Source organism: Clarias gariepinus, chromosome 25 (assembly GCF_024256425.1).
Source record: "Clarias gariepinus isolate MV-2021 ecotype Netherlands chromosome 25, CGAR_prim_01v2, whole genome shotgun sequence".
NCBI classification, from domain to species: domain Eukaryota; kingdom Metazoa; phylum Chordata; class Actinopteri; order Siluriformes; family Clariidae; genus Clarias; species Clarias gariepinus.
The window spans coordinates 12,671,070-12,683,223 of record NC_071124.1 but is presented as its reverse complement, the minus strand read 5'-3'; the positions used below and the strand labels follow the sequence as shown (position 1 = coordinate 12,683,223).

At 37.8% G+C, this 12,154-nt stretch overlaps 1 protein-coding gene across 1 annotated transcript; it reads left to right on the top strand.

Annotated features, from left to right (window-relative positions):
- Positions 1-1,408: 1,408 nt before the first annotated feature.
- On the top strand, positions 1,409-9,516 carry mul1a (mitochondrial E3 ubiquitin protein ligase 1a). The gene is made up of 7 exons (XM_053486199.1): positions 1,409-1,451; positions 2,234-2,313; positions 2,935-3,077; positions 4,013-4,171; positions 6,858-6,945; positions 7,347-7,467; positions 8,543-9,516. Exons 4-7 carry the CDS (start codon positions 4,055-4,057, stop codon positions 9,234-9,236), a joined length of 1,020 nt encoding a protein of 339 aa, XP_053342174.1. The 5' UTR covers positions 1,409-1,451; positions 2,234-2,313; positions 2,935-3,077; positions 4,013-4,054; the 3' UTR covers positions 9,237-9,516.
- Positions 9,517-12,154: the final 2,638 nt, after the last annotated feature.

Sequence of the window (12,154 nt, the reverse complement as noted above, 5' to 3'; positions counted from 1 at the left end):
GTTTAAGTGGTACAATTTTTAAATACAGCAACGTAGTTATTTTTTTCTTATGATATTGTTTTTTTTATTTGTAAAGATTTTAACTACATTATATTACTATTGTATAAGAGCATGTTAATTTTAAAGCCTTTCAAAATACACATTTTACTCTATGTCCTTTGTAGGGGACAGTGGGACTTGCTTTAGCCCATTTTCAAACCTTGCCCTCAAATACACTAAGCTTCATATGTATTGGGCAGGGAAGACAATGCCATTACAGAAAGACCATTACTGCCTGCCAATGCGATAACCAAGGTTATTTTTTAAACATCGCCAGTCCATCAAATGACCTTGCCACCCTGCATGACCAGAAAAAAGAGGATGCTCTTTGGAAGGTCAGGTTTTAAACAGAAACCAACAGTCAACAAGGCTGCCTCAAGCAATCAAGGGCCCTCAAAGCTGGCAAAGATGAGCAAATGAATTCATTTACAGGCCAGTGTCTTGTGCGCCAATGTGAGGCTGGAAAACCAAATCGCACAGGTCGCAGGGCCTTTGTGTTTGCCAGTCCCAGTTGTTTGGTGCTCAATTTTGAAGTCTACAGGAGTCAAAACACATTTCAAGACAAGCAGGTGGGGATTGAAATAAATGCTGTTGTTTGCATGGCAGGGTCACTACCAGGAGGATCCCACCTTTACCAAAGAGCCATATGCTTTTCCTAGGATTTTTTTTTCACCATTTTGGGATTATTGGGGGTATCAACATGTTCAAAAACTTACAAAAATTGGCAGACATTAAAATCTGCTGCCACTAGGATGGCAGAAAGACTGGGTCCCGGGCGTGGCTCCTGGCCCTCACACGAGATTTTGCTGCAGAGCTCATACACACTTGCACGAATGACAGCTCATTGAGCTAAACTAATTTCAAATTGCATGTCATGGGCTCAATTCAACAGGAAGTCAGTTATTTTTTCTGCCAAAACACACAAAAAGGAATTCAATACACCCTTCCTAGGGAATTATGCAATCAACACATGAACCGGGCCTATGTGATCTAAAGACATTGAGGATGCAAATTTTTGATATCTCAAACTGGTCAGCTGTGCTGATGCCTTAAACATACACCAAAAAGTGGCTAAGAACCTTCTGTGGAACATCATACTGAGTGAGATCACATTGACATCACTTTGAGTGACATTATAGCTTTGCCCGGGTGGTGATGGCGCAGGGTGCTTGGGCCCGCTCATTGTTGCTTCCAACTATATTACTTATTATTGTAAAGTTAAATAAGTAAAAGACTCAGCATACAAGCACCATCTGCGACAGAGAATTGCTACATCACAGTATCTACTATGATGTAACTATGATGTAACAGTATAGGGTCTGTGTATAAAAACTTGTGTGTAAGAGACTGCAGTCAGTAACACGTGAGACAGGGAAGCGCATCGGCTTCTGATCATCCCAGGGACACTGATGGTATGATAATACCGCTCTTTACTTATACGAAGGACTGATCACTTGAATCTTGATTGAGTTACTTGATATTTAATTAAATCACTATAGTGCTCATTACAAGATAAAGGGTAACTTATGCTGTGATTGTTGTTTAAGTTTTTAATGTATTCACAAAAAATGTAATATGATGTTGTGTATTACATGTCCTTTAAAGGATTAATAGAACAGTATGTGTTAGTTGTGTTAAAAGCTTAGTTAAATAATTTTGTTGGTGTATGTGTTTCAATTATATTTAACTGGTGTGTTTTAGAAGTAGTGATTTAACTGTTATTTACCAGGAATAGTGATGTACCCTTTTTTCTGGTTTTCATTTAAGGTTATCGACCTTGCTCTCTCCCTCACTTAGTCAAATCTATTTTGAACAATTGTTGTGTAACCTACAAAGCTGTCAGACACAAGAATTAAAAGTGATTCCAGAGTTGATTCCCGCGTCCCCTGTAGTTGGCTATGGTTTTTTTCGAGTTTGAAGCAGAGGCTGATGTGCAAATTCCCAGATAACTCGACAATTATATTATTATAATATATAATATAGTTATGTAATTATATTACTAAATAGAACTAAAATTCATTGTACAGTACTTCTATCGACAAAGCAAGACCCAGTGTCCATTACGAGGGACATGTTATAACTAATAAATAAATGACAGTTTTGAAAAAAAAAAATCTGTAAGACATGTTTCTGACATCTCAAAGACTTATGTTATATCAAAAAAATTAAATATGAAAACCTTTTTTTTTTTCAGGTCTCATGAGGATATAGCACAAGCCCAGGCAGTAAGAGTGTAATGCGCAGCGAAAACCTCCACAGTGTGTGTGATCCAAGGTGAAGCAGGTGAAATTTAGCAGAACTATTTGATGACCAACTACTGGATCAATTTAATTGGACGTAGAGCTAGGGATGTATTTTCCAGCATTCTGGCACTTGGGCTTTTTAACATGCAGAAGAAATTCCTGAAAATGAGCACACAGATTTGAAATCTTCTGCTATTAGGACAATATTTTGCTGCATAGATAATTCTTGTACACTTGTAATCATAAGAATTCTGGCTTTTTGAAGGACAAAAATGCTCAAAAGGAACCCGGGTTGTACTGTATGTTGCACCGGGCGGCGATGGTGCAGATGCTTAGACAAGAGTTGCTAAGGAAAATAAAAAGCGATACGGCAGCTGACCCAGTAAATGTCTTATGATTGTCAATGATTGTGTAGAGTTGTTTGCAGATAATTTAAACTACCCACAGATAGGCACAGTACCATATCAAAATGAATAACACCACCAAAAAAGGTCACGTGAACCTAAACAGTACACCATCAATACATGCAAGAAAGGGAGGAAGTGATGGCACATCTAAAGGGAATTTGGGAAGGTTGAGGACACTGAAAATTATTTTAGAGAATAGAAATGGAGGCATAGGAAGAACGTACTTACTGTCCCCCCATCTTTAGGAGCAACGGGACTATAAATTAGGCATCAAAGTAAACGGAAGATGAGGAAGTGCAAGACCAGAAGATGGCGCTAATGCAACTCGCTGGATGCTAACCGCCAGTTAAAGCTCAAGAAGAAGAACGCGAAGAGGACTTTTTTTCCGGTATGAAGTGTTTCTCATTAGCTCTATTGCAAATTCGTTACTGATATTGAAATTACGTTATTATCGATATATTGTTTTTTTTTTTGTGGCCAACCAATGGATCTGTTTTTATCGTGTCACTGTGGTGATTGCGTGTGTTTTCCCTTTCATTTGTCCTTGAGATTAAAATGCAGCAGTCACTGTCAGTGATGGTGCTAGTCAGGGAATGCTACCTCTGCTGTCATATTGACTATGGACAGACCGGAATAACTCAAAACTGTTTGACATGATCTGTCTTTTTAACTAATACTGGTCTAATTTTATCAACAACTCTGTCCCTTTAGTTGGCGAATCCAACAGTATGTAATAAGGATCACAAATACATAAATATGTATATATTATGGAATCATTTTATAGAAAATTTTGGTCCACTAATTTGAGGATCCACATTGCACAAGACGTTGTAAATCCTTTTGCATATTTGTTTATAATTTAAAAAAAGGTTAAAATGTTCCATACATGACTGTCTTTCTAACATCGAATTATTTATTAAAAGAGAGGAAAACAGCTTAAAGCACACAAAAAGAATACATGGCCGTGTCCAGAACTGTATTTAAACAAATACTGTTAACTCTACTGCATTGTTTGATTTAGTGGTTGGCCCACCTGACTTTTCAGGCTTTACTTGGACACCCATGTCAGTATTTATGTTTAAAGTCATGCTCATGCTTGATTTATGGTACCGTACCAAATTCATTCAACATCATTAAAAAAACAGTGAGTTGGAAAGCATGACTAAATAAACTGTTTTGATATTTTGCTTCATTTGCACATATAGTCAGATGATCAGAAGGTCATGTAACTAGATGTATTATATTTAAATTAATTAAAGATTACTAGACAGTAATCAGTCTCTATTATCACGTTTATTGTCTTTTTTTTTTTTTTTACACAAGTCCAGCACACATTTTGTGAGGATTTATTAAGAAAAGGAGAAGATGGAGGAATTTTCTTTCGGGTCTGTGGAGGCAGTGGTTTTAGGTTCCAGCATCGCTTTCTCAAGCTTCTTCTATTATATATACAGAAAGAAGCGCAAAGTTGTGGACAAACTCAATGTAAGGACCATCCTGTTTACTTCAGTTACCTTTTATTTTACAAGGTGCTGTTTAATTAATTTATTCAGCTGATGAAACACACATTTTGTAATTTTATGTGGGGCTGCACAATTTGATAGGAAAATAGTATTAATAATAGATTAATTGGAAACATATTGCAATTGTGGTTTAAACTGTGAAATGAAACTTAAATGTACTTTTTTTAGATTCAAACCTATTAAATATATAAGTAAATAAATATAATATATATTTTATAACATTTTTGAAGTGCCCCTTTTATGCGTTTTCAAATATTATCTTTCATGCAGTGTGTCATGTAGCTGTATGTGAACATAAACTATGTGCAAAGTTGTGACGCCAACAGTGCACAATAAATAAAGTTTTTGTCTATTAAAAAAAAGAGTCGGCTCACATTCGCCTAAACGAGTCGTTAGCAATTCAAATCTTTTTCTGTTACGGATCCACGTCACTAAGTAACATATTTGCATAATGTCCGCCCACGTTCTATGTCGCAAACAACTTACCTGCCCACAAACAGTACAATTTCCACATGGATTAACTTTACATCATGTTAAGAAGATGCTGTATCCTGCGCTGTGAAACATCCTGCTCCTCCGGTTGTGAAACAGTTTCTTGTCGATGTGCCACTTCAGCCATTTCATCGTCAGACTCCGGCTCGAATTGATAGAAAAGATGGTGTCGATTTTACCCTATGTATTGAAGGGTCTCCAGAGCTGTTGTTCAGTTATGGTAATGGGCGTTTCGTCTTCCGACACGCTGTAGCGGTAGACCAATCACAGCAGGGAGGGCTCACGCAAAGGAGGGGTTTAGACAGACTGATTCTTCGAACTCCATCACACGAGTTATTTACAAATCATTTAGAATTGGTGTAAAATTAAATCTATATTTGGAGAAAACCAAAGTGTTTTTTGACCTTGCATACATGTAAACCTGTTTTAAGAGACTCATAAAGCAATATAAGCAACCTTTAAAATGGCATAATAGGGGCACTTTTTAATTTTTTTTACAAACTACAAAAAAAAAAAACTTCGTTTATTTTTAAAACTTCAGTTAAATTGCCTGTTTTATTCTATTTTATTTTTTTATCACACTTAAATGATTCAGATCATTAAACAAATGGTAAGATAAATACAAAATACAGTTTTATTTATTTAGGTGAAAAAAAGGTTTATGTAAGGAATTGCCCCAGAAACCTAATAACTGGTTGGACATTTTTCTTCAGGATTTTTTCGACAGAGTGCAGAATTCATTATTCCATCAATTATGGCAAGTCATCTAGGCCCTGAAGCTGGAAAGCAGCCCCAGACCATCACACTACCACTACACATACATGCGAAACCTGGTACATATTTAGAGCTCATTGAGCTAAACAACTTTTGCATAGCATGTCATGGGCTCAACAGGACATGAGTTATTTTTGGTCAAACCGCACCCAATAGAATTTGATATTCTTCTTCTTGGAAATTTATACGATCGCAACCAAACTGAGCCTATGTGATCTAAAGACATTACGGATGCAAAAAAGTGTTTTTGATATCTCAAACGGGTCAGCTGGGATGATGCCTTAAACTTATACCGAAAAGTGGTTAATAACTTTGTGTGACTTCATATTGAGTGACATCACATTAAGTGTCTTAAATGCATGTCCGCACTGTGCCCACTGTCTTTCTGGGGCGTCAAAAAGTCAGCACACAGGTTGGAATCTGCTGCCATTAGGATTAGAGTCTGGGTCCTGGGCGTGGCCCTGGTTCTTCACAGGAGACTTTCCTGCATAGCTTATACAAACCTATCCATATACATGTCAAATTTGGTACACATGTAGATCTCATTTAGCTGAACAATTTTCACTGTGCATGTCATGGGCTCAGGAAGTAACATCACATTGTGTCTCATAAGAATTCCGGCTTTTTGGAGGTCAAAAATGCTCAAAAGGCACACAGGTTGTATGTTGCACCAGGCGGTGATGGCGCAGGTGCTTAGATCTAGAGTTGCTAAGGAAAACAAACAGGGATAAGGCAGAGCAGCACCATACCATCACACTACCACCACCATGTTTAACTGCTGGTATGATGTTCTTTTTATGAAATCCTGTGTTAGTCATCGGTTCATAGAATATTTCCCAAATTAACGTGTTGTTGTTTTTTTTTGGGGGGGGGGGGGGGGGGGGGGCATAGGGACAGGTAGGTTGTGACAGCATGTTTCTGAGTAAAATCATCATTTGTATTTGCTCATGGTATCTTTGTGAAATGTTATTTGTTTGACAATCTCAAATATTTAAGTGTAACAAATATGCAACAATTTATTTTTATTTTATACATATTAAAATTACTCTAACAGAGTTTTATAACTAAAGTATACATTTTGTTACTAAGTAACTAATTTTTGTCTTTAATTCAATTTTATTTTGTAAACATAATTTCAAGTTAAAACTTTTTTGCAAATTCTATCTTTAGCTTAATTGTATTTTTAGTAAATATTCTTTTCTATTTTTTTAGGTTATAGACAGTCATAAAAGAATTTCAGTTGTGTATGTGACAAATAAAATTTAATTTAAAATTTAGTTAGTTTTACTTATTTATTATATTGTAGGAATCAGTTTTGTGTTTGTAAAAAATTCTAAATATGTAAAAACATATTTATGTTATACATGGATTTGTGGTTTCAGGAGGCTCCTCATTTGGCTTTAAATGAAGATCTCATGGATCTTCTAAATTCCACACCCGGGAAGTGTCTGCCGTATGTAGTGATTGAAGGTGGTTATTGTTTTTATTCCTTAAAGATGGACCATACAGAGAATCTTACTGACTGGGTTTTCCTAAGTTTGCTCTAAATGTAATACAGTATATTGTATGTAAATGTTGAATGTAAATGTTTTAAACCATGTAGATTTTGATGATAAGCTGAGTATGTCACTCAAGTATGTGCTCAACGTGCTATTGATGTTAATGACTTTCAGCTTATTATACTGTATCTCCTTACTGTTGTGTACTACACAATCTAACTCCAATGTACTGCCCCCAAAATTGAAATATTAGAATGTAATGTTCCCAAAACAGAACCTGAGCAAAATCCTGTAGGTCCCTGTTTATACACATAAATTTGGGCCATTTACGAACACTCCCGCTTCTGTCTGTCTGTTCCCCCGTCTCTGCAGGCACAGTGCAGCCCGTGCAGAAGCCCCTGAGCAGTCAATTCAAGGAAGGAACTGTTGGTGTTATTCAGAAATTGCTCCTCCGGGAGCATAAAGTGGTGTGGAAGAGTTTTGCACACGCTTGGTGAGACTGTGCTGATTTTTGCATTGTCCATTTCTCTACTTATGTAAGTTTAGTACCAGACTATCTACATATCTTCTGTCCAGCAGTGGTGTATGCTGTTAAATATATATATAAAATATAAATTGAATACAACCGCATCATGTAAACACCTCAGTGGCAACAAACCGGCAATCTGACCTGATCAGAATTAATTTCTAATTGAAATGAAAGGGGTGGTGTAAACCGTAGACAATTCGTTCATTATAAAATATTAGCCATCAACTTCTTAATTGCCTACTGTGTGAAATGACACACACACACACACACACACACACAGCAGTTAACCAATAGACACGCACACACCTGGTCACAGTGTTAAAGTTAACAGTATATGTGCGCACACTGAGACTGAGCATGGGAGATAATGGAATGGAAAGAATATAAATATAAAAACTGTTCATGTAAACATAGCTAATGTAGACATTTGAGTGTCCTAGACCTGACTTGACCCCAATTGGGATGCTGTGGGGAAAACCTTACACGGTTCAAGCTTGTGAAAACCCTCCAGTGATGTTGAATAACAGCACTTTTGCATACAGTGGGCTTACATTCCTCAACAACCATGTCAAAGACTCATCACTCACCATGTAGTTAACAGAGGGATCCATTACTGTTGTTGCTCTAAAAAAGAGACATCCAGTTAGTACATTTAGGTGCCAAATACATTTTCACAGTAATGTCCTTAACTTCATGGGTGGCTAAGGCTTTCCAAATTGCTTCATATTACATTTAGATACAGTCATTGCAAGTTAATACTGTTATTGCAGTGTTATCAGTACACATTCTTACACCTGACAGCTATTAGTGAAAAAATTTGATCTCTTCTTGGCTTTTTCCAGCAAGATGCACAGACCGAAGCATCAGAACTATTTGAGATATTTAGTCATTTCTGCTGAGGCTTTCCCACACACATTTTCAACTTTGTATACAAAGTTGTCTTGGTGACTGTCCCAAACCTACACACTTTCCCATGCATTAGAATGGCGCACACATTCTTTTTTTTTTAATTGTGATTTTATTTTCTTCTCCCTTGCAGGATAGATGATGAGCGTGTGCTGCACGAGCGTGTGAGCAGTGTACCTTTCGCTCTGGTGGGAGCAGACGGAGCACGGGTGCGTGTCCTTCGTCCACTGGAGGCCCGTGGTCCTGAGATGGAAACGGTGCATGAGAAGTTCCACATGGCAAGCTACGGCTTTGGTGACCTGCTCAACCAGTATTTGAGTGGCGAAAAAAGCAAAGGCCAGCTCGAGACAGAAGAAATGCTGAGGGTGGGCGTGTCCCTCACCGCTGCTGGGGAGCTCATCCTCGATTCAGACAGCTTGCTTAAACTCCGCCCCCCTAGTGATGGTTCCACATACTTCCTAACCACAACTGACTTTATGTCTCTTCAGCTTGATCAGGAAAAACAGGCATCTTGCTCGTGGGTCCTGGCAGGCACGTTTGCAATGGTGGGCGTTGCCCTGGTCCTGTGGGCAGGGCTTGGCTATTACAGACAGATCCAAAGGAAATGGAAAAAAGAGAGGATGAAGAAGGAGTTCGAAAGGTTAAGGGAGGAGTATGAGGACATTCAAAATGCATGTGTAATTTGTTTGACTAACCCAAAATGCTGTGTGTTGCTGAACTGTGGACATGTGTGCTGTTGCTACAGCTGCTATGAGGCACTACCTCAGCCAGCATGTCCAGTTTGCAGACAGAAGATCAGGAGAGTCGTGCCCCTCTACCAGACCTGAAAATGAGATCGCAAGAGATTTGAGAGCTCCACAGAACTACAGTACCAGATACTGCAAGACAGGGATTAGTTATCCTGTACCAAGCTTCAAACAGAGAGAAGCCAGAAATATGGATGCAAGTGGATTAAGAATGAAAACCCACAAAAGGGTTTAACAGAAAGGAAACATAACTGGTTATGCTACACTTTAAAACCTTCATCAACATTTCTAAATGCCTTTCACACTACCCATTTTTTCTCTCCGTGCTCCCTAATTTTCTTATATTAAAAGGTTTAGATTTTTTGTTGTTACTTTGTATACTTTGTATACAGTATGGTGTGACAGATTATTACTATTATTGTTATTATTAGGATTTTTGCTGCTGTGTATGGTACATACATTTCTTTTTCCTTATCTGCTTATCTGCACTCAAATGCATATGATTGTTTTACAGGAACAGAAAGACAAAGTTGCAGAGTACAGATTCCAAATCCTGAGCAGCTTGTATAATTTTGTGTTTTCCTGATCTAACACATCAACTTATCTAGCGGTTCATAAGCTCTTCATTTAGTTAAGATTAATGATTTCTAGGCGGATGGAATAAAAAAACGGTTATAATTAAAGGTTAACATATTACAGTACATGTGTTCATATGTGGGTTTTTACTGTATTTAGCCACTGATTAAGGAATGGTGACTGAAGGAAGGGTAGTTTGGGTCTGTGCCGATTTCCCATGCAACACCTGCATGCTACTATGCTTACTGTTTCCACACATTTGCTTTTGACTATATAATGAAAATATACTTAAAAGTATAATTAATAAATTATTTCATCCAAACACTAAAATGTTAAACCAGTAACACATGCTAGAAGGCACAAGAGGCATTAAATGTCGTAAGTCAGTCTTAAATCGAGTGTAAATTTCTTTCCCATGTACATAGAAAAGCCAATTCCACCTCCTCCCAAAGACATCCATATTTAATTGATTTAAGAATACCCAGAAGAGTTCATGCCATAAGTAGCTTTCCTCGGCATTTTACATTGATGTTTGTGTCTGCTGTGCCCTTGCTCTTGTGACAGGCTGTGACACTGAATCCATATTGAGGCTGTTTATGTCCTTGCTTCTGCCACCTGCTGTAAAAGGAAACCAAGGGCTGCAGGATTGCAGCCAGAAGTCTGTTGATTTAGGCATTACTACAGTTAGTCAGTAATATCTCACACATTCACCATCAATCAGGAATCTAACCTAGACCCAAAAATGTTTGAGAAAGAGATAAAAAGAATAAAAATAAAAGAATAGAATTTCTATATTTGTAATAAATAGTATATTAAACAGATTTATGATGCATACATACATTTTATTGTGCAAAATTGGCATAAAATCTGTTCAAATCATGTACATACAGTATGTTTATAATGAAATATTTGAAACATTCCACAGATACTGTAGTCCAATTTCCGATATATTAGATTGACTATCATGACTGGTGATCTAATTGGTTAACAGAAGTGGGTAATATGTTTTTGGCCAAAAATCGAGGGTCTACGCTTAGTTTCACACTTTTTATTCAGCCACCAAAATATCCATGGTAGTCTATTTGGGACCATGCAAGTGACGTTTTAGTCATTGTACATTACAGTACATCCAGTCAAATGGATCTCCAGGCTTTTTTTCCCCCCTTCTCCTGTTTTTGTATTGGCCAGGGTTTAAAGCCAATTAGATTTTTCAAATCCTCCTCTAATTCATTCACTTGAAGAAAATGCCCAAGATGAACACCTACATTTTCATGGTGACAAGCTTTGCATTTCTAGTGTTGTTTATAATTAAGTAGCAATCTCAGAAACACAGACTGCTTCTGCAAATAAAAGTGCATGAGGATCTTTACAGTACAACACATCAAGAACACTAAACTTCCTTCCTGGAATTGGCAATATCACATAATATTATCCCCACATGGAGCAAACATGCATAGAAAGAATATATTTAATACAACGAGAGAAGATCGCACACAATGTTTACATGGCTGATATTTTTGCTATTAAATGGATTATCAAAGCTTTAAACCACGCATTTCATTTCAATTGAAAATTAATTTTAATCGTAATGAAGTGGTTAAATTATGCTTTTTTATTCTGATTTGGCAGTTTATCAGCAGCTTCTCAGTATTCGTAATGGTGTCAAACAAGGCTGCCTGCTGACTCCAACACTTTTGGGATCTTTGCTCTGTTCCTGAAGCACGGGACTGGGACAGAGGAAATCTGTCTGTGTACGTGATCAGATGGCAGGCGTTTTAACCTTGCCTGGCCTAACAAAACAGCAGTTGCAACACAACAAGAATGCCGGTCACTGCTGGACCACTAACCAACAGCTCGAACACCATCCATGACTACAAACTTGATTCCATTCATCATTTAACCTAACTTCTTGTGTCGACCATTACTGAAAGCCTCTTTCTGAGATCAACAAGATGACTGAGTATCCAGCTGCATCACTTTTCTGTCTTACAACTTGAGTGTGGAACAGCCCTAAGCTGATGGTTAAAGGGGTCATACAGCACTACATGCACTATTTTAAGCAGTTTGGACTAAACTGTGTGTTAGGAGAGTGCGTACACAACCACTCTACGATGATAAAGAGCCGCCCAGTGGTTTTCTTTTCGTTTATTACAGTAACATCCCCCTTCTGAAATCAGGCCAATCGCAAAAGCCTGTCGATGTGACGCCAAACCGACAGAGGCCGCTCCTACACAAGTTGATTGACACTGGTGTTTTAGCAAAGACCCGAGTGAGAAGAAGCTGTCGGCCATTGTTTTTCGCCGCTGGAGCAAAATGGCGCCTAAGCGAGTGTTGTGTACAGTTGTTGGGTGTAATAGCGAACACAGCAGTCGTCATTCACTACCTAGGGTTAGTGACCTAGGGTACCTACCTAGGGTTAGGTA

Excerpts from the sequence above, each read along its gene's own strand:
- mul1a (XM_053486199.1), top strand. The coding sequence starts at position 4,055 with ATGGAGGAATTTTCTTTCGGGTCTGTGGAGGCAGTGGTTTTAGGTTCC. Across the intron at positions 6,946-7,346 it reads GCCGTATGTAGTGATTGAAG|GCACAGTGCAGCCCGTGCAG; the intron begins GTGGTTATTGTT and ends CCGTCTCTGCAG. Across the intron at positions 7,468-8,542 it reads AAGAGTTTTGCACACGCTTG|GATAGATGATGAGCGTGTGC; the intron begins GTGAGACTGTGC and ends TCTCCCTTGCAG.